The following is a 21,177-nucleotide window of genomic DNA, read 5'->3' on the forward strand; positions in this document are numbered from 1 at the left end:
ACCATAGCATTACGTTAAAAAAAAACAAAAAAAAAAAAAAACATTGTGGACACAAATTAACTTGCTTAAAAAATCCATGGCTATTATTATCATAAGCCAAAAGAAATGATATAAAAGATGGCGGCTGTAGATTTTACCACAATATCTTGCGAACCTAGCATAGCCCATTTGGCAAAAGGAGAGCCATATTTTGCAATATTTGTCCCTGTACTAATGACATTGTGTATGCTTGGTTTGAAGCTTGTAGCATTTTTCTGTTTGTCTTTATGAACGTTGTTAAGGTTTTTGTGCGCTGAGATGTACCGGTCGCCATCTTTGTTTCCTAGGGGCATTTTAAGACCTGATCATCGTGATTCAAGATAACCATAGCTAACGACTTTATGTCTCATTTTCACGCGTCCAAAACGTTTCGAACAATTATTGCGAATGAAATGTCGTAGTTGCTAAATGAATGTAGACACACCGTCATGCATAGCTGCATAATTTTGCAACCTGTCACAAATTTTCAATTAGTTCTAGAAATTTCCAATTAACCCTCCCCATTATTAAACTCTTCAAAGTGAATTCAAAAATTCATTTCAGGGGTCTTACCTGTCTAAATTTAAACGTTCTTTGAATTGTCAATGTTGATTAGCTTATGTTATTATGACATACTTTCCGGGAATGAGAGCATCAAAGATTTCTATCTCTTGAGGTTTTTTTTCTGACCCTGAGCAATTTTGGAACCTTATATTTTGCCAAACACGGAATGTTATTATTTTTCTGGAAAAAAAAATGCATTCATTATTACATTTATCAGAGCGCGTTTTCGACGCGTTGAGTTTCGTTTTTACGACCGCACGACGCAAATGAACGTCTTTAACAACTACGGGGAACACCCGAAAATCTTTCAAGGTTATCGTAGTTTATGAAAAGTGATCATCTGTATATAGTTTATGAGCAGAACTTGTTGCGGAATTTCTTCGATAACTGCAAAAAAGGCTGTTTAGTAGAACTTATATGCACTGACTGACGGTGTAACCTCCGGCGATATCGGAAGACACTGTTGAAAAGTTCCTATAACCAAAGTAATTGTGATTTGGGGCTGGAGCAGTGTCAATGCCTTTATTAAAGGTCAGTCAACACATGAAGTCTTCATTAAAATAAATTCAGCTTGTTATCAACCAAAGTCTTTTGCGCATACGCTGACAAAAAAAAAAGAACAAAATAAAGTGGGCAAGCACGTTTGAATCGTGCGAAATTAGAAGCAAGTTCCACATTTTGAAGTGATTAAAGCAATCGACCGCCCGCGATGTTCTGTTGCTAGACAAGTTTCGTACACAAAACACTGTCCAGCAGTTTACACTTGCTCTTGTCAAACATCAAAATCACATTTTACACCTGTTAATTAACTGCTGTCCTGTTTTCTCTTTTTATAAGAAGGTCACTTTGTTGGTTGTTGTGTGAACCAGATCTGCTCAACGACAGGAAGCCAACGTGTTTTCGTCTCGTTATAAAACGAAACAGGCCCTTCAATATATTTACGAGCTTTCAAGATATTTGATAGTCCCGTGGCTCAGTTCATGGTTGGAATATTTTTACCATTGTGTGCTACTGACGTGTCGTTAATTAGTTCACAAAGTAAAGTCGCTCTTCCGAAACTCAATATAAGTAGTGGCCGGTATTAGAGCAATCTTCAACTGGATTTTCTGACTCCTGCCAAAGAAGTACACAGACATGCCTTTAAAACATGGTCCAGGTTAGTCTAATGATGTTCAAATGTTTCTTTTCGTTGCTCAGTGGTTTCTTAGCGTTATTATTTTACGAGGTGAATTATTTATGCCAGTTCCAGCGTGTCATGTTATGAACTGCATATTTCTTGGGTTGTTTATAACGAGCTCTACAGAATAGGAAGAGTAAAGATAGATTAAGAGACCACAAAAGTAAACAAAACCCATGAAAACGTGTTATCAACTGCCAGGAAAGAACTGGCATGCTAAACAGACAGACGAGTGCTAGCGACAGCAATAATATGACCGTTAGCTCTCTTAGAAATTTCGTTCTCGAATTTGTATTAAAGTAAAGACGCTTTCCTTTGCGGGATTCCATAGAAAATATTTCTGTGTGAGATTCTATGTAAAGCTTTTGTTGTAGTTTTACACTCAAGCAATATATACCAGCTATCACTCAGAACAGAGATGAAACGTGATTTCATCGTGTTGAGAGTTTAACTCGAAGATCTATCAAGCGCATCTTCCTAAACTTCTGACGAAACTCTAGTTGTGTGGAATGAAATGTCATTTACTTTTCGTTTCGTTCGATAATTTGAAAAAAGATGGCAGTCTGTCGCTAAATTTAACTCAATACGGTTATTCGTATCCTCCCATCTTTATCAAATGGAGTTAGTAGCATTGTGATTGAGGTGGAATAGACTTTTATACGATGCGTTTATCTTGATTTTGTCTGTTTTTCCAAGTTATAATTGAGACTGTTCAAGGGGGGTCTGTATTAGGGGACGCATGTCCAAAGTGAAACTTTGAACAACGTCGTTCCCACACGAGGCTATAGTGTGAATTGTTGTGAGCAAAGATTTACACGTGAATACCGAGAACATTAATTAATAACCAAAAAATAACTGATGTAAGTGAAAAAGGCCCTTTTCGAAAATCGCAACTTGACGAGAAGTGAAGTTTTTCACCGAGTTCCATTTCAACCAGTTGTCACATCTTTTCATTCCAACGTTTTTCAGGACAAAATTTCACTTGGTTGCAATTTGCAAGTTATACCGATCATTTGACCGAGAAGTCTTTCGCAATTTTGTAACCGTGTAAGCTGCACAGATTTCCGTGACTGTTAACATGATTTAATCTATCAGGGTGAACTCTTGGTCTCGTCAGATTTCAAAGATTGCCATAAACAAACCTAAGGGAAAAGAAGCTTTTGGACTTTTAAGAGCCGCGCCGTGTGTTTGTATATGGAAGTCAATGTTATACCAATGTTATCTGATCCCCTGCCGCCAGGAAGTAACTTTTTCCTCGCTCTTCCTGCAAAACAGTTGCATTATTTTTCTGCTTCCTTCGTGACTGTTAAGTTTGGATTGGAGCAAGAGGCAGACCTCTCAGTTTACCAAAAGCCTTTCAGAAATGGTGTGCAATCTATGCGGGGAAATTGGTCATTTGACAATCTCGTCTTAGTCCAGTAAGTTCTCGGGGGAATGGTACTTGCATAAAAATTGGCTTGGGGTGTGCAGCCCGCTTCCCAAAACCCCTACCCTATTCAAGACCGAAATCTGTGATTTTCCCTACCCCATTTATGACCTGACCAAAAATTCGATACCCTATTTAAGACCTGACCCTTAAATCAATGCCCTGTTTCAGACCTACCTCATAAGTTCAATAGTTCAGACCGGTGTTAATGGCATTGTGAAAGACTTTTGATGATGGTCTCGATAATAATGATGAAGTAGCTTCTAAACGAAAAAACCATACCCAATTCAAGACTGAAGTGCAAAAACCATGCCCTCTTTGAGACCAAAATGGTCAAAATCGATGCCCTATTTCTGACTAAAATGTCTAAAAAGCCTTAGCCTTTGGGGCTGCACATACCTATGTAGCCCATATAAGGGAGTACTCACCCCACCCCACCCCCGGTAGTTAATTTGACTAAATGTACATTGACCTTTGTTGACAATCATTTACTTCTCAAGAGCCAAATATACTGAAAAGATACGGTTTAAACAGGATAAGCACCACTGTTGTCGATTTGTGGTTTTTTACATGGTGATGCTGGTGGTGTTGCCACGCTATCTTACAACCGACCACAATCTTGAAGATCTTCATCCGTTCGTCTCACGCATCTTTCTTTCGCAAGGTTCCCGCTTCCTTCATCCAAATTCTCTCCGGCAATACAACAATGGTGAATTTCTATGTTTTTCCTTTTTCAAAGATTGCAACTACAACTTGCGGTTAACCTTCATAGCGAGCATTCCCATTCAACTGATGGTTTTCCGCATATTTTTGCAGGTTTTGTTCGCCCGAAAATGCGCAACGCTTGCATTTGCTCTACAGTCTATTGAGTGTCAAAGGATGTTGATTTGGATTACTAAATTATGGAACGCCAGAACTGTCTTATGATACTTTTTTTATGATATTGGGTGGTTATGTCATTATATTTAGTATTTATGTTATTATATTCGGTGATTAACTCATTATACTCGCTGCTTATTCCATTATACTCGGTGCTTATGTCTTTATATGCGGTGCTGTCTTCATTATATTCGGTGCTTATTCCATTATATTGGGTGCTTCCCTCGTTATATTCGGTGCTTTCTTCGTTATATTCGGTGCTTTTATCATTATATTCGCTGCTGTTTTTATTATATTCGGTGCTTTCTTCGTTATATTCGGTTCTAACTTTGTTTGGTGTTTTCTTCATTATTACGGGTGCTAACACTATTATATTCGGTGCTCTCTTCCTTATATTCGGTGCAAAGGCCATCATATTCGGCACTTCCTTTTTCGGTGATTACTTCATTATATTCGGTGCTTTCTTCGATATGATCGTCACCAGTCTTCGCAAGGGGCCGTACAATTTGGAGGTAGTCTAGGGAAAGCCGGGAAAAACGGGTGTCACGAAAACTCAGACCCCGAAACCTCAGACCCCGAAAACTCAGACCCCTCGAAATTAAAAACTCAATTGTTACCGCCTGAATTGCTCTATGGCCACAATGGGGCGAGATGTTTATCTTCGATTCTCCGGTTTATGTTGTCGCGTCGATCAAACGGTGAAAAACAAATATTTAACTTCTCAGGTTTATCGCTGTCGCGTCGGTCAAACAGTGAAGAACTAACAAGGTTTAGAACAGCAGCCGACACTGTTTTTGAAAACGGACCTTTTTTATGCAATCGTATGCAGCAAAAAAATGTGTTGTTCTCTGAAACATACTCGTTTGATCGCAATCTGCTTTTTGACTTTATGTGCGTTGCGTGACTGTCGGCACGTAAAAAGTCATACGTAAAAAGCACGTGAAAGTCGAACCGATTGATCTCGAAATGTGAGTGAACGAAAATTGAAAACTGGCGCGAAGGCCCCGCCACGAGGCAGATTTAATAATTAACTAATCCAGGCGGTATGAAAAAAAAAAGAAAGAAATAGAAGTGTTTGGTTTGAAACTTACTGTTTCCTGTAAGAAGTATTTACTATTCCCGTTATAAGTTGGAACGCAAACATGCTATCTCTATGTACTCTTTTTTTCTTTTTTTTTTTCTAAATTTTGTTAATTTCTGCGGGTTACGTGCCGACAGTCACACAATATCTCACTCGTTCGCTTCGCTCACTCGTGAGATATTGTTCTTGCCACGAGAACATAAAATTCATATCTTTGAGCCAACGTGTAATGTTCTTTTTATTATATGGAGAAACCAATTCAACAAAAGCAAAAGGCGGGAATCGTGACTTCATTGAACGATACGACACTCACAAAGGTGATATACGGAAAAATACGCCACTCGGGTCCCGGATGAAGTGGCGTATGGAATCTACGAGTGGTTTAGTTCCCAGTAAAACACTCTTCTCCATATGATAAAAAGACATAAGCACCGAGTATAATGGAATAAGCACGGAGTATAATGAGTTAATCACCGAATATAATAACATAAATACTAAATATAATGACATAACCACCCAAATGAATAAAAAAAGGTATCATAAGACAGTTCTGGCGTTCCATACTAAATGGTCAGACAGATTTGACAACACAAAAAAAAGAAAACACGCGAGGATCACGTTTTCAGGAGGAGTTTAGTGGCTGTGATTTCTTTGAAGTATTGCAGGACAAAAAAGGAAAAAGGTGGTCTTGTTTCCAATAGAACAACGGTCAATTTCTATGTTTCTTGTTTCGAAAGATCGAGGCACTCGAGTTTCTTCCTGGTCTTCATAACAAGCATTCCCGTGCAACTGAGGGTTTTCCGCATTTTGCCGAGTCCCGCCGTAGTTTTTGTGCGCCTTAAAAATGTGGGAAGCTTGCATTTGCAGCCTGTAGAGTGGTCGACAAGGGTGGACCTGGATTACTTTATGGGCAGACTTCCAGAAAAAAACAAAACAAAACAAAAAAACACGTGTGGATCACGTTTTCAGGCGGAGTTTAGGGGCTGTGATTTCTTGATTGAAGAGTTTAAGGGGTTACGTGAGTGAGTATAAAATTACACCATTAAAGGGTTCTATTTAAGGGGATTGACGGTACAGGATTTACTTTGGAATCAAGATAAGAAAAATGGCCATCTCTCAATCGCTCATCACCATCATCCTCATGGAACCTTCGTTTTCATTTTAACCACCTATCCAAACCTGAAAATTGATTTTCTTTTTTCATTTCCAATGTATCATGATTTGTTTTCAACTCTATAGTTTAAGACTACCTCTTTTGTTACAAGTTGTTGCAGTTCCTTAGCTTGACTGTAATTGTAAGTCCCCTGTTTTTAAACCAACAAAATTAATCGCTGTACAAGGTCAGTGACCCTGAATCATTTGGTAAAAAATATTTTCAAGTTGATGGTAATATCTTTTTCCGCTGGACCAATAGTAACATTATATTTCCGATCTTATGTTACAATAACTGTAACTGTAATTTGTTTTTGTTTTTCTCCAAATTGTTTTTCTGAATATTCATATTGCTTCACGCATCTTATCAGATATTACTAGCAAGAGTTCTAATGTTGTTTCTTCAATGTAGCATTAACTATAAACTTCTCTTTCTAAGAGAATACTAAACAGAGTTTTTGCCATTGGTGCATAATAAAGAGCCTATAATAAATGTTATTCCGGCGAAATGAGACAAACAAAAAATATCTTGTTGACAGGTGTTTTTTTTCCTGTCATTCCAGAATCGTAGTAAATCTATTTTTGAGCTGCTCAGACGGAATAGCATCTTACATTTCTGCACAGACATGATTCCTGTCAAACTGTTAGGTCAAATACACCATTAAGAAGCTTTAACATACACTTACAACAGACCCTGTGTCAGAAGCACTCCTGCTCCTGCTCTGGAAGCAATAGCAAAGAGCTGTTAAGGTTGGTGACTCTGACCATTTCATATTGACTCGGTTTATTCCCTGGTTGTTGCTGGTGCTTTTAACGGAGTGTAATGAGGTCGTTTTGGGTTCTCAAAACCAAAGCTGTTTTATTGATTCTTAATTTTGGTGTATGCCAGAAGGATCGATATGGTAAAACCAGCTTAACCCATGCTGGCGATGATGTTGTATCGACTAGAGTGAAGTAGTTTCGCCCCTAACTCTACTCCAGTCTTAAGTGCTTGGACTCAAACTAAGTGAAAAATCTCTTAACTACGTGAAAGATGACAAAAATAACTCGCTTTCCTCAAGCCATCGGCATTCCGTTTAACTTCGAGATTGCAATCTTAAGGGCTTAAAGCATGACATGGCTGCATGCATGTATCGGCAATAACAATACGAGCTCTTCATATTTCCAGTATTATTTAAGTTATGAGTTACCCTTTCAATGACTGCCCAAGGACGAAGTGTTGTAGCAAAAAGGGCACTGGTGCTGTTTCTTACACCGTAATATTAAGCCGGGTTTCATCACATTTTGAAGTTATCAAAACGCCTGCTTTAGCCACACAAAAGTCCCCCTCACTGTCTTTCAAATGAATGGCCGCGCAATTTGTGTTCTGATTCACAGACGTAAAAGTTGAGAGTCAGGATGTGCGGTATTTTTATAACAAATAGAACCTCATGAAAGCAATACTCAGTTCGAGTAGGTTTCGAGTAGGTATCATAAAATGGTTACATGTCTGTGTTTTATCAACAGACTCTTAGACCTGCTCTGCGCAACATAAAATGAAATTAAGTAAATGTTCAAGAGTTGGCATTTGAAAAGCCAAACGTTGGAGTTTCACCGCTTTGTCGAGGTCTGACTCTTGGTTTAGAATGTATACCTCAGTATTTGGTATCTATGCGTTATGTCAAGTTTAAGTGTAACACGTCTTCGAACTCTACTCATGAATTGACCGTGCCCACGAAAAGGCAGGTTTTCCACATATACGTTGCTAGGCAACAAGCTATGACGTAGTATTCTTATCGCGTGAACCAGCTAAACTCTGGCTTGCAAGTTCCTCTACGGATCAGTCTTGTTTACGTCGTTAAATTCTGTCCTTGTGGCGTCATTTAATTAAATGATTTTGCTTTTAATCTCAAAAGTGAACGTCTCGAACTTTATAGCGCCCATCCCCCAGAATGCAGTGCATTCACGAAGATCAAGTCGTTAGTTTACTCTAATTTATTCCAGCATAAGATATGATGAGGTCTGCCGGATGGCATAAATTATGCCAAAATGAAACTGCCAAAATGATTTCATCAATAACAAATTAGGTTTATAATGTATTCACCCGCTGAGCATAATTAAAGCCAGAGGACATCCGCATAATTATTCTGCTGATACTGATTGACGTTTTATAAGTGACAGTCAGTCTCACGCCAATTCTACTAACACGTGTTTTGACGATTCCTTTATACACGTGTAACAAGTGACCTTGATATAAACATCACGTTTGGCGCGTGTAGTAAGCCAACACGTGGCCAAATGATATCGCTGTATAACTCTTTCCTTCGGTACAGACAGGTTGGTTTTACACGGGGTAAAAATAAGGCACTACTCTTTTGTTCCGATCTGGAGATTCTTACATCTCAGTAATGGAAACAGGGTGCAAAAACAAGTTTTTAGACATATTTGGCAATTCGGTATGATGTTCTGTCTTTACAGTTCCAGAAGAAAGAGGGGAGGGGTTTTTATACTAGAACACAATGGCGCTAGTGGAGGTCCACGAACAAGGATTAGCTTTGCTTTAGCCATTACAGACGAACATGTCTGAATCTATTGAAATCGAAATATGTCTTCTTTCAGTATTTGTTACAAGAGATTAATAAAAAGATGATTGACCTTAATTAAACTCATTCTTTTCATAACACGGAGGTACTTAGCGAGAGCTGAATACTCTGGCTCGTTGTTTCTACTAGAAATGTGTTTTCGATAAAAGTCAGCTTAAAAAACCCAAAGACAACTAGCCCTTAAACTGGAAGTTAGCTTTAAAATGGCCTTTTGAATATCTATTTCATTTCGTCATAGTCTATACGTTCCATTTTTCCATTCATTTGGCTTGAATCATGCATGTCAGCATCATACACGCTTTTGACCTCTCCACTAATTCACAAGGTCATGTTAAGGAATTCATTGCCCCAAGTCATGGCTATCAGGAACAATGGACATTATTAACTGCGCTAAAATTAGACCATACATAGTTACAGACGGTCGTAATTTCTCAACCAGATTCAACTGAAAAAGAATCGGCGAGCAGGCAAGCCATGAAGCTAAGACGCAAACTAGGCGTAAGCACTCAAGTCAATCTACGGAACATCAGAATTGCGGTGATGGGCCAAGACGGCGTCGGAAAAACAGGTAAAGTGGAGTAACTTTATTTCGTCATTTTGTGAAGCTTTATTTTGTCAATATATTCAGTTAAGTAGGACGTTGCGAAATACGGTTTGCTTGCAGTGTTACTGATTTCCTTATATATCGATTTCCAATCAGTTAATTTTCTTTTTTCTATCAGAATGAAAATGCTCCAAATCTGTTAAAGCAATGCCCTTCTATAATTATGACAAGTAAGAACATAAAGCAAGCTCAAGCGAGCAGGAAGGTTAACTAAAACTAACGTAAACACTTGAATGGCAGTCAATCAACATTTCGGCGAGATGGTTAACGTTTTTGTTGAACAAATACATAGATTTCATCACTGGCCAAAAAAATCCTTTAGTGTGTCAATGTAAGAATTTTAAGTGCTATTTAGAGAAGAAATCATAAGGCGACTTACAGCTGAAGTCTTTCGAATATAAACCACACAAACGTGTTATGGGTGTCGATGTTTTTTCCACCTGAACTGTAAAATTTCATGTTGAAGATCATTAGTCAGACTTGTGTATCTACAGTCAACAAAAATCACACTTCTTTACTTATGGTTCCGTTTATAAATCTATTTTTATTCAATAGAGGTGAGAAACAATTAACAAACAACGAAGTAAATAGAGAGGCATATCACACCATACTTTGTTGTTCCGGCCTCAATATTATTGCGGTTTTTGAACAATAGCCTTTTGTTGTTTTTTTTTCTTTAGTTAAATAGTGCATTGGACTGTTCGTCTCTTTAACAATTTGTTGATTTTGTAGACTGATTACTTCCAGTATTTTAACATTTCAGTGTTTGTTTGCATATTATTCCAATGGCATTAACGTATTTCTTTGTTATATTTATTTTAGCTCTTACAGTTCGTTTCCTGACCCGTCGTTTTATAGGCGAATACGATCAAACATTGGGTACGTAAACAACTCCTTATTATCTTTTCTATTCTGCAAAGAAAGATATCAGTCTTAACGCTAAGCTCTCTCGACTTAACGACTAATCGTTTTATCTGCTCTTCTATCTCGATGGTATCTTATGCGATTTGGACTGATCTCAATAGTATCATCTTGACCAAAGCACGTATTTTGACGATTGACGTACAAAAATTCTTGTTTGACGTGAAGATTCCTAAATAGGAAACCTTCTCCATTGTCGCAAAATTGAATCTCAGCGGGAAGTTTACGCTCCAGAGCTGAAGTACTGGGTAATGAACATTGCAATGCTGGAACGGATGGCTCAAGACACGCGACGTACGGAAACGAAACTCGAGAAAATGATAGAGAGCCATAAGGTGATTTGATTTCCAAAGTGTGGGTTACGAAAGCTGGACTTTGAAACATTATTCCACACTGGCTCGACTCAGTTCAAACAAACTGCTTTGGAACCACTTTTTTCTAGCTTTCTCGTCCTAGCTTTTAAGTCAAAGAAATCTTGTTATGAAAGTTATAAAGAGTACAATGGCCATCTACCCAACTATTCAGTCTTGTGACAACGCATCAACATTGCCTGAAGTCCCACGGCAGAGTAAGGAAAAAACTTCCAACACCGGGAGCAACCCACGGAGAAAATATTCCTGCCAGGTCGAAACGAACTAGACAATCTACCTTGATACAAAAAATTCTTTACTTTTCAATTTCTGTAGAATATCTGACGGGTTGAGTTGTTCTCTGATGGCGAGACCATTTCATTGTTTAGTATCCATGCAACTTGATGGGACCCCCTATTGTTGTGAGATAAGGATCTCTTTATTTGGATTCAATTCAGGAGCTAGGAGATTAAGTTATTCGAGTTCCTTGGTGATATGTCAGTTTCTTTTTAAATCGCCTCAACAAATCTTTATCAGGAAACATCACATTAGCATCTATAGGGTCTTCAGAGGGTATGGCAAAATGATAATCTCAGAAGTTAAAACGTGCACGAATTTGGCATTCAGAAAGTACATCAACAAGTAGAGCAGACTTCCTGTTTAAGAATAAACATTGTGACAATATTGGAATGGTTATTTCAGCCTGAATGTAAATGTGTTAAAGGGACGACAATTTTCGTGATATCGCTGAAACGGAAGGTTCGCCCCTTCTTCCACCCACCTCCCGAGAATGTTATAGTTATTGAAATGAGTGTCCGACTGACTTTCCGTTGCTGATAAATATAAACGACGTATGTCTCTCCACAGAGACAACAAACAGACATCACATTGACGTGGATGGTGAATACGTAGCTTTGGACATTCTGGACACAGCAGGAAAGGTAAATATGAAGCTTATTGACTAGTAGCACGCAGAAGAATCTTGTCGTGATATTGCTACTCTCCCCTGGAAGGGTTGCTTGGTCATGCCAGGTAACCGTTCTCCCCTCTTCTCTGGCCTTTCCTGACAGTATGTTTTTCGGTTGATCCAACTATTTTACGGTTCTCATTTATACACCTGAGTGAAGAGCAAAAGTGACTCTTTCAAACGCATCATGAAATTGTTTCATAAAGCCTGAAGACGGTCTTATTTCTTTCAGAACTCCGAAGAGAAGCTTGAGAGCATTGTGGCGTATGCAGACATCTTCCTTGTTCTTTACTCCATCACGGATCGCTCCAGCTTTCACGAAGCGGGCAAGATTGTCAAGTATATAAGACGACACAGAACTCTGGACTCCAGCAGTATAATTATCGCGGGAACCAAGCGGGATTTGGAGCACTTTAGGACCGTGCGAGAGACAGACGGCAGCAGACTAACCTACTCACTTAACTGCGGGTTCTTCGAGATATCCATATCGGAGAGTTACGGAGATACAATACACATGTTTAACGACATCCTGAGACAGTACCTGAATGCGCATCCCCCTCCAGACCCGTCGAGCATGATACCAGCTCCCCACTCTCCCATCCCCGGTCAGATGACACAACACAAGGAAATGAAGACACCGTCTTCGTGGGCGAAGGTGAAAGGGCTGAAAACGATGCCTTTCCGAAGAAAATCTGCACAGGCGATAGCTTGCTAGTCTACAATGCTAGAATCGGAAAGCCTTCTGATACGTCTGTGACCATACCTCAAAAAAAAAAAACAGAACAAGAAATAACAAACACATGTTTCTTCAACTTTAGAAGCAAAGATTGGCACAAGCTACAGTTGCATTTTTAAGGCTACATACCGCTCAAGTGTTACTCTGTTCGATGAAAAAATTAGTGAATTCAGAGTTTGAATGGAAAAATAGGTAGCTTGACAGACTTTGTACAGATATTAGTCCGGTGGAAACTGATTCTTCCTTAGAACTGCCTTTCCAGTACTGGCCCGGGTTGTTCGAAAGGTGGATAACGCTATCCACCGGATAAATCCCTTTCCAGCGGATAGCGTGGTTTGTCTTGTTAACACTTATCCACTGAAGAGCGATTTATCCGGTGGATGTAGAGCGTTGTCCAGCTTTCGACCAACTGGGTCCTGAACGGCAACCCTTCAGTAAGCTGTATTTTGAAGAGTTCTCTTTACTATGTTTTTAGAGCATACCGTATATTCTACTGTCTATATTACTGATCTGAAAAGTGCTGGAGAGAAAGGAAAATTATTTGAGAGAAAGGAGAATTTATTTTGTCGATTGTGATCATTCGCAAAGTGAATGAGAGACTAGTCAGGGTTATGACAGATGATGTTTCAGCGAAGCCGAGACATTTGTATTATCTGATGAATGTTTTCAAACACTCGACTCAGAAAATAATATGAGATTTCGGAATCTGTAAATATGGATATAAGCTCTAAATATTTCATCATTAGTTTCTTATTAAAAATAAGAATTAAAATACATTAAAATGAAATTATTCTTCGCAACATACTTAATATATAGCAGAGCACCGCTATTAATGTACATGGCTAGCTTTTATTAGTTACAGCTTCAGTTGGAAATGACTTCGAAAGAGTCATGTTGCTGTCTGTGCTGATTTGCAACGACTTCGACTTAAACTATTTTGTTTTGGGTTGTACGCCATTAGAGATTCCCGTGGCGCCTTCGATCGTTTTTCATCATCTGATCATGAGAAGAGGACAAACTTGTTGTTGTTTTGATTCGCTGCCTCGATTAAGTCTCGCGTCAGTTCGCGTGCACGAACGCGGCAGTCATGGTTAAAAAATGGCTGTAAAATATAAAAATACGACTCATCATAGCCTCCAAATAATTATGCAATGTGCGTGCCTGTATTTGTAAGACTATGAACTTTAGAGTTAGAAAACACAGTTCATTTGTGAAACCAGCTCAATGATGCTCAAGAGTACTAGGATCACGAACTTTTAAGTGTGTTAGAAAACACAGTCATCTGTGAAACCAGCTCAATGATACACAAGTGTACTAGGATCAGAATTCATGTACAAATCAACCCCTCTCCTCTCATTAAAAGGTGATTTAGGTTCTCAATGTAACGGATTTTCCCTAGTGAACTTAAGAAAAAGTACCCTATGCCAAGAGTTTTTAGACTACTTCCCTTTGCTTGCTTCCTTTTCCTCATTCCGGCAGGTGGCTACAAAAATAGAAGGCCTGCTGTGAACCCCTGATACTGTAATAACATTACTCGCATAAGGAACAACTGCAGACACACGGCGAAAAACTGCGGTGCATTCCCTTTGGTCAAACATTCCGGAAATGTCGGTCACCAGGAAGTTGTAAACCCTTCCCGGGGTGCTCCAATAAAAACTTCCGGGAGAAAACGGAACTTCTAAGGGAATAGAAGTTAGAAGTTCTATTTTTGTAGGAAGGTTTCTGCGTGCGGGGCAAATCAAAAACGGACGTGCCGTATTTCCTTCGAACCTTAATTTCCAGAATTTTTCAAAACGAAATAGAGAGCGCTCCGAGTCTTGTTTGAAAAATAGTTTGGGTTTGAGATGCCTCGCCGATCGAGCCAGTGATGGCTACTATGAAACACAGTTTGGCGCTAAAACTAAAGGTAATTACTCAACGCTGACAACAATATATCTAGACAAGAATGAAGAATGTCCAATGAGGCCCCAACCCTGGCCAAATTAAACGCTGTGTAGTTATAACGCTTTTTACGTTGTTGTCTTCATGTAAAAGTGATGCTTCGATCACGCGACAAATCGCGTGTCAGTTCCTCAGTCCGTGTGGCGCAGTACTCGTCAATCGTTTCCTTCAGACTGGACATTGCCCTATTTCTGCGCACGTTTTTCTCTACCATCTCCATAATCTTGCTGTGAGACGATCGTTTCGCGTCATTCAAAGCCTGCTTGGCCATTTTATGCCTCATGGTCTCTCGGATTGCTTCCGTAAACATATCTTCAACATCCTGATAGCTCACTTTCGCGGAGATCTCATGAAAAGAACAATTCATGTCACCCGATAACCCGATTCCTTCTTGCTGCGAGACTTCTCTGTCGTTCCCGGAGTCTTTCTTGTTTCCAACGAGCACTAGCAGTGAATGATCGGGAGCTCGCGCTTTCTCAAGATGCTTCCACAGCGGGGTGAGTTCATCAAAACTCGAACGGTCGTTAACAGCATATACCAGCACAAACATGTCTCCCCATAAGGTGTGGACGTCATTGTTCTGAATGAAGTCCTGTCAAACGCAGCAAAGTTTACTTTATATGTTATGACTGAATTTATGAAAACAGTGTCAATACTTGAAACTAAATCACCCATATGCGCTTGTTTTTCACGTCTCCTAGCTAGAGACCTTAAAAAATTCACTCCAAGCAATGAAAGAAAATATAGAAAAGGAAGGTAGAGAGTTGAGGAAAAACGACTGCCATTCCTTTTAATATTTTTACCGTTCACTTTAATTTTGGGCAGGGAGTTGATAATCTAATACTGTTTTCATAAATCCAAACACGCATAGAATCTATGGAAAAAATCATTTCCCATGGCAACATCATAACAAGCTGCTTATTGTTATTGAAAATCTGCATTAGTGCGATAGCGTATGTGTCCGTCTTGGAGAAGTCTAGACGAATGCTGACTGAATTGTGAAAGGTAACACGTTCAAAATTTATTGTCCCCAAGTCATGGCTTGCGGTGAACAAGAAAGCTTCAAAGACGGATTCCCTTAAAACGTTTGCGTGTTAACGTTTTCCGTACCTTTCCTCCTGACTCCAGAATTTCCACTCTTACCTCTTGATTTTCCAACCTTGTATGATAATGGTATATTGAACCTACAAGACATTTGAAAAATAACTCAGACAACAGTAATAGTGACCTGATCCAGACTATCCTACTCCGACTAGGTGTGTATTTCACAATTGCAAATCAGAGGCGGCGGAGCGTTTTGAAACATGAGCGGGCTCATCGTTAAAGTGCCACTATGATCAAATTCTTTATATCCATTTTTTTACATTTTCGTACACAATAGGTCTTTCCTAGATATCTTGGAAAATTTCAATCTATTACGAACATTAGAACTCGCGTTTTTTGGACCTTTATTTCCGAGAATTTAAGGTCGCCATTAATTTTCGTTGTTCCAAGTCTTGGTTTAGAATTGGAGAAAATGACGTCATTTTCTCAAAAATACCACACCTGTTGAAATTTGAATAGCGTTTTCTAAAAGCTCCGTTTTAGTGACGGATTAGTGTGGACGGTAGGCCTAGCCGTAGAAATAAAGCTGCATTTTCAAATTTATTCGGCGTAGTGTGGACGCGGCCTGGCGGCGCCACACTCAAAGAAGTTTGCAATCAGCTTTTCTCTTTAGTCCAGTTTCTCATTGGTCCTTACTCATTAGTAAAACAAGACTGGACAAAGCACATGTTCCCAAAACTGGTCCCATTTTTATAAGCTTTCGTAACGTACAGTGACTGCACCACATCCTCTGGGTCAAAAGGGCCAAACTGAAACTACAAACATTTTTCATTTCCTAATGCTTACAGGAATATTTGTTTTATCTCGAGTAAAATTTTATCGAAAGCCGACGTATATGACTTGGCTTTTATTATCTTCTTACGAGCACAGAGGGTCTTCAGTACTAGTAACTCTGATTACCAAGTCAGTAGTTTATCACTGATGCCATAATGCTTAAATCAGCCATTTAAATTCATTATAGCACATTCGGGAAAGATTAGTTCAGTAATAACAATCAGATTGCAGAAAAGCGTTTTGCAGGGCAGGTTTTAATACCGTGTCAAGGTGGGGACACAGAAATGGAGACCTTTTCAGCACTAGCGATGTATGTAATACTGTATACCTCTTGACTCACTACTCGAAACCCAGAAATAAGCTGCAATTGTAACTTGGCTAAGAATGATAAGCAATATAATCTCACTTGAGAAACGACAAATTAGGCTCTTTCGCCCAGTAACACATGGTAGACGATCTGTATCGTTTATTTATTCACTCGATAAATTAACTGTGTGTCTGTCGAGTCCGCTTCAAATTAACTCACTTGCCTGCACGCGAACGTTCAGTTATTATGGCCGGAGTTGCTGTAAAATTTGCATTGGAATGCTCTTTGCATGCTTACTGTTTGGCCTCTAAAATGATTGTCTACCCTCCACTTAAAATCGCATCACTTCGACTAAATCTGGTTCGCCATACCTTTTGTTTTGCTAGCTTATAGATCAAAAGCTTTTTCATTGCCGACATTAATGTTCTTTGTTTAAAGCAATAAGCTATTTTAGAACCATCAAAGTATGGCAGAACCTCTTATCATGGATAATGTTTTGAAGTCCCTGCGGTAAAGTTTACAAATCTTACAACACTGATCACTGGCGGACACAAAGCCAAATTTAGAAGCCAGTGGCAAGCTTGCGGCGACATCGTAATCTCTACACAATTAGTTTAGTCTTCGTTTCGGTAGTTGGCCGACCCAGTCTGAGCTTTCCAGTAATCCACATGTCGACCTCTCGACATTATATTTTGTTTTTACAAAAGGAAAAAGCTCCCAAAGTCAGACAAGGTCAATGGAAAGAAAAAAACCCATAAATCTAATCAAAACATACCAATTTTTCTCAAAAACGGTGTTATCGAAAGCAGAACGAATGATTTAAAGTTAGAAGTGCTGCAAATATGAAAGTTGTATTACCGTCAGGTCTGTTTTCAGTCTTGTTTAATGAGTGTGTGCATTTAGGTGAATAAACACTAAATTCCTTGATAGCTTCGCGTTGGTGTGTAAACAAAGATCCTTTGCCCTTCCATTTATAAAAGCTTTCATGTGAATTGTTGAATAGTTGTGATGTTTGTCGCAGACCTTCAAAGCGAACTAATACAAACAACATCTTACGGTTATATACGTACCAATGTTAGGGTCGTACTCTCCTATAAATCTTTTGGTCAGAAATCGCACAATCATTGCTACGAAAACAACGGAGAAACACGTTGCTGTAAACAACTTTGTTTGGAATAAAAGTTGTGTTTAAAAGAACACACACATAAGAGAGAGAGTGTGAAATACAAAGGCAATCAACATAATTAAGTATACACAACATGAGGAATAGACCTTCGACAACGCGAGAACGCGATCGCGCGGGATTAACGCATTCACACCTGATTTTCCAACACCGAGTTTCCCTACAAGAACAAGTTTTAGCAAAATCGGTTTCTTGCTTCCATCGCTGCTCGCTAGTGCTCTTTCCATGGTTGTACAGTCCAGTGGAATGCTAGTGTAAGTCGCCTCTTGTCCGCCGATTATTTGCTAATTTGTGGCCATTGTGTCTTACAAAATTGTTTGCTTTACACACAAAGGAGTCAGTCAATTTACGTCACGTCGTTTCGGCGGACGCTAATCGCTCACTAGTGATGTCAATAACACGACAGATACAAGGCAAGGTGTGTTCCTTGATCAAAAGCATTCAAGTCAAAAACATTCTAGTATTTGTTAGAGCAAGACAGAATACAGCATAAATGTAGCATTTAGTTAATAGTTGTTATTGTTGTAACCAAATCTTCTCCTTTAGTTTTTAATATTTTTTATTGCTAACACTAATTTGAAATTTTCTATCAACGGCACATAAGTTTATGCCAGTTGTATTTATATTTAAATTTAGCTGATCTATCTTTTTTTTTTTTTTTTTTTTTTTTTGCAGTATAAATAAAGTATTTTTATTTTATTTATTATTATTTAATATAAATCAGAACATTGCGACTTTTGTTTCAAGAAACCTGACATTATTCCATGACGGGACGCACGGGGCTTCTACTGTAAGTACCGCAGAGAAATGGTAGGAAATTTTCCTAGCATTCCTTACATACTCTCAATAGGGTTCTTCGTCTTGCGGCCAAGGATAGACTACGAATAGTCCCTCTTTCGCTTAGTCCGTCGTGCGTGACGCGAAAGAAAACCGCGAGAAAAAAATGGCCGCGCGAAATCCTGGAGGCGAGGAGCGCGCGAAAGGGGGGACTACCGCCTAAGCCCAAGAGTTTGAGCGTTGGTCTCACAACGCAAAAATATGATTGGCTTATGTTAGGAGCGTTGACAACGTGTTGTCAACATTCGAGATACCTGTGACGTCTTGCAGGAATGTTTTGGAACCGGAGCAAATCGAAGCGTTGGATTCGAGCTTCGCAAGCCGTGATGTTCTTGCGAATCTGCCAACAGGCTTTGGAAAGATTTAAATTTATCCAGTGTTTTGTTTGGCAAAGCTTTCTGCCTCCAACTCGGCTGCGAGCGTCTTAGTGATTTCGCCGCTCAACAGCATCGTCTAAGTCAGCGACTATAAATTCACTGAGCTTGGCCTTTTTCTGCCGTCCATTTGAAAGATTGAACCGGGCTCTTACTTGAAACCGAACATTCACCTGAAATTTTCCGCTGCTATCGGTAAATATTTCACCGCAGTTGGATGATCTCCTATGTATAATGTATAATGTATAATGTATGATGTAAATAAATTCTCGGTTGAAACTCTGTTGAAATTTTCGCAATAACTTTTAGACGCAGCGAAAATCGTTACAAGAGGCCTCTTTCGCCGTCTTCTTTTTAAAACTTCTTTGGCAGTTTCGCTGAACGAACACTGAACGAAGATATACTTCTCACGGCATATGTTTTTGCCTGGCTACTTGAAGAGTAGAGTAGAGCAATTTTATTCAGATCTCCTGGAGCTATTGATAACAGGCGATAATAAGAGGACGTGAAGATGAGAAATCCTACACCGAAAAATCACTCGGCCGTGAAAGGGCAAACTCTTGGGCTTAGGCGGTAGTCCAGAGTCCCTCCTTTCGCGCGCTCCTAGCCCCCAGAATTTCGCGCGGCCATTTTTTTCTCGCGAATTTCTTTCGCGTCACGCACGACGGACTAAGCGAAAGAGGGACTACTCGTAGTCTAGGCCAAGGAAGGCGTCATAATCTGTTTCAGTGACATGTCGATGATATTAAATAAAAAAAATAAACCAGAAAGGGCCGATGGAATATGAGACAAGCTTTAATGATGAAGTCACGATATTAATAGTGCTTTAAAAGTAAATAGTGCGTTCGAGTCATTCCCGATGCTTTCAAATGATGGCGGACTCCACCGACGCCAATAATCTGGAACAAAACAAGGTCATTGTATATCGGATCACGTCTAAACACACGTGAAGAAAGACTTGGGCAGGAAAAAAACCTGAGCGGACAAAACCGGGAAATGCCGATAAATCAAGTAATCCCGCAATGATGAACGAATTACACAACATGAACCTTCCTCTGCTTTTTCACCTGAACCAAGTTCAGATCTACGAACTGAACTTAAAGATACCAAAGTGCCTACCAATGGATGTTGAGCGCGGCGAGCAGACGTAAATGTCTTGTTTACCCAATGAAAGCCATCACAATTAACTCTGAGCTTGCATCGAGATGCTTGTCCGGGCGTAAAGGATCGTTTGATTAATCAGTCTAACACAGATCTTAAGGAATAAAAACCCAGATGATCTGGAATACTTGCCTGAGTATGTCGTTTGCAGTGGGAGCCACGTGCAGTATTATCATGCTCGGCAATTGAAGTTATTGTGTAGAAAATATCGCACAATTACACAGCCGAGGGCAAAAAGAAAAGCGCGAGAAGAAACTTAGTACATGGAGCTAATATAGATTGTCAGTTCTTTAGTAGACCATGCACGGCTACCAATGGCTTGTTCAATCGCTTGGCCAATGGCTCGTACACGCAACGAATCGTAGAAGTCCGTAAGTAACGACCTCCGAAAGAAGTGCGCCCACACCCCATTCCCTGAAAATAGAGGAACTAAGGTTCAAAAGTATTATTATTTTTTCAATCAAAAACCTGAATAACGTACGATAAACTGATGACGATTCAGCTATGGAAGGTATAGCTTATTCCAGGAGACGTCATGAAGCGTCCTGGTAAAACAAACCCCGCAAAATTTTCATCAAGTAACAAGAAGATACTAACAGGACCTTTTTTCCAAATTGAAATTACTAAAATTGACAACTTTGCATCATTATTAACAGGAACGCATAAAAAGAACGTTTAATCATATTGAAATTAAAAACTCGACCAGAGCAGTTAAATATTCATAAAGCAGATTAACGTAGCAGTGCATCATGAACAGTAAAAATAGTTTAAGGTATCTTCCATCACGGTCTACATATAAAGTGCTCACACATGTGCCAGCAACATAAATTTGAACTGGCACGAAGAATTTCTAAACGATTTATAAGAACTCACTGTTTTTACGAATTACACCCACAGCCTTAGAGGAATACAGCGCTGTTCACATAAAATTAAACTACAAAAAACAAAAAACAAAACAAACCAAAAAAAAAAAAAAACACCAGGAAGAGATACCTACAGTAGAAGTCATTTGCGTTCCCTCATAGGGTGAGAGATTCTC

At 39.3% G+C, this 21,177-nt stretch overlaps 2 protein-coding genes across 4 annotated transcripts; one reads left to right on the forward strand and one right to left on the reverse strand.

Annotated features, from left to right (window-relative positions):
- The first annotated feature begins 6,879 nt into the window (after positions 1–6,879).
- Positions 6,880–12,444, forward strand: LOC145477785 (ras-related and estrogen-regulated growth inhibitor-like). 2 transcript variants are annotated; one of them, XM_081455610.1, is made up of 5 exons: positions 6,880–7,047; positions 9,319–9,447; positions 10,306–10,362; positions 11,622–11,695; positions 11,954–12,444. In XM_081455610.1, exons 2-5 carry the CDS (start codon positions 9,354–9,356, stop codon positions 12,434–12,436), a joined length of 708 nt encoding a protein of 235 aa, XP_081311736.1. In that variant the 5' UTR covers positions 6,880–7,047; positions 9,319–9,353; the 3' UTR covers positions 12,437–12,444. The 2 variants fall into 2 exon arrangements, with proteins under 2 accessions (XP_081311736.1, XP_081311735.1); XM_081455609.1 differs by lacking the exon at positions 6,880–7,047 and having other exon boundaries at positions 8,688–9,447.
- Positions 12,445–13,262: 818 nt separating this feature from the next.
- Positions 13,263–18,166, reverse strand: LOC145477784 (ras-related and estrogen-regulated growth inhibitor-like). Of its 2 annotated transcripts, none has more exons than XM_081455607.1 (4): positions 17,903–18,166; positions 17,654–17,710; positions 15,509–15,582; positions 13,263–14,990 (listed from the first exon to the last, which is right to left on the reverse strand). In XM_081455607.1, the coding sequence occupies exons 1-4, from the start codon at positions 17,991–17,993 to the stop codon at positions 14,481–14,483; spliced, it is 732 nt and encodes a 243-aa protein (XP_081311733.1). In that variant the 5' UTR covers positions 17,994–18,166; the 3' UTR covers positions 13,263–14,480. The 2 variants fall into 2 exon arrangements, with proteins under 2 accessions (XP_081311733.1, XP_081311734.1); XM_081455608.1 differs by having other exon boundaries at positions 14,475–14,990; positions 15,542–15,582.
- Positions 18,167–21,177: the final 3,011 nt, after the last annotated feature.

Source organism: Orbicella franksi, chromosome 2 (assembly GCF_964199315.1).
Source record: "Orbicella franksi chromosome 2, jaOrbFran1.1, whole genome shotgun sequence".
Lineage (NCBI taxonomy): Eukaryota > Metazoa > Cnidaria > Anthozoa > Scleractinia > Merulinidae > Orbicella > Orbicella franksi.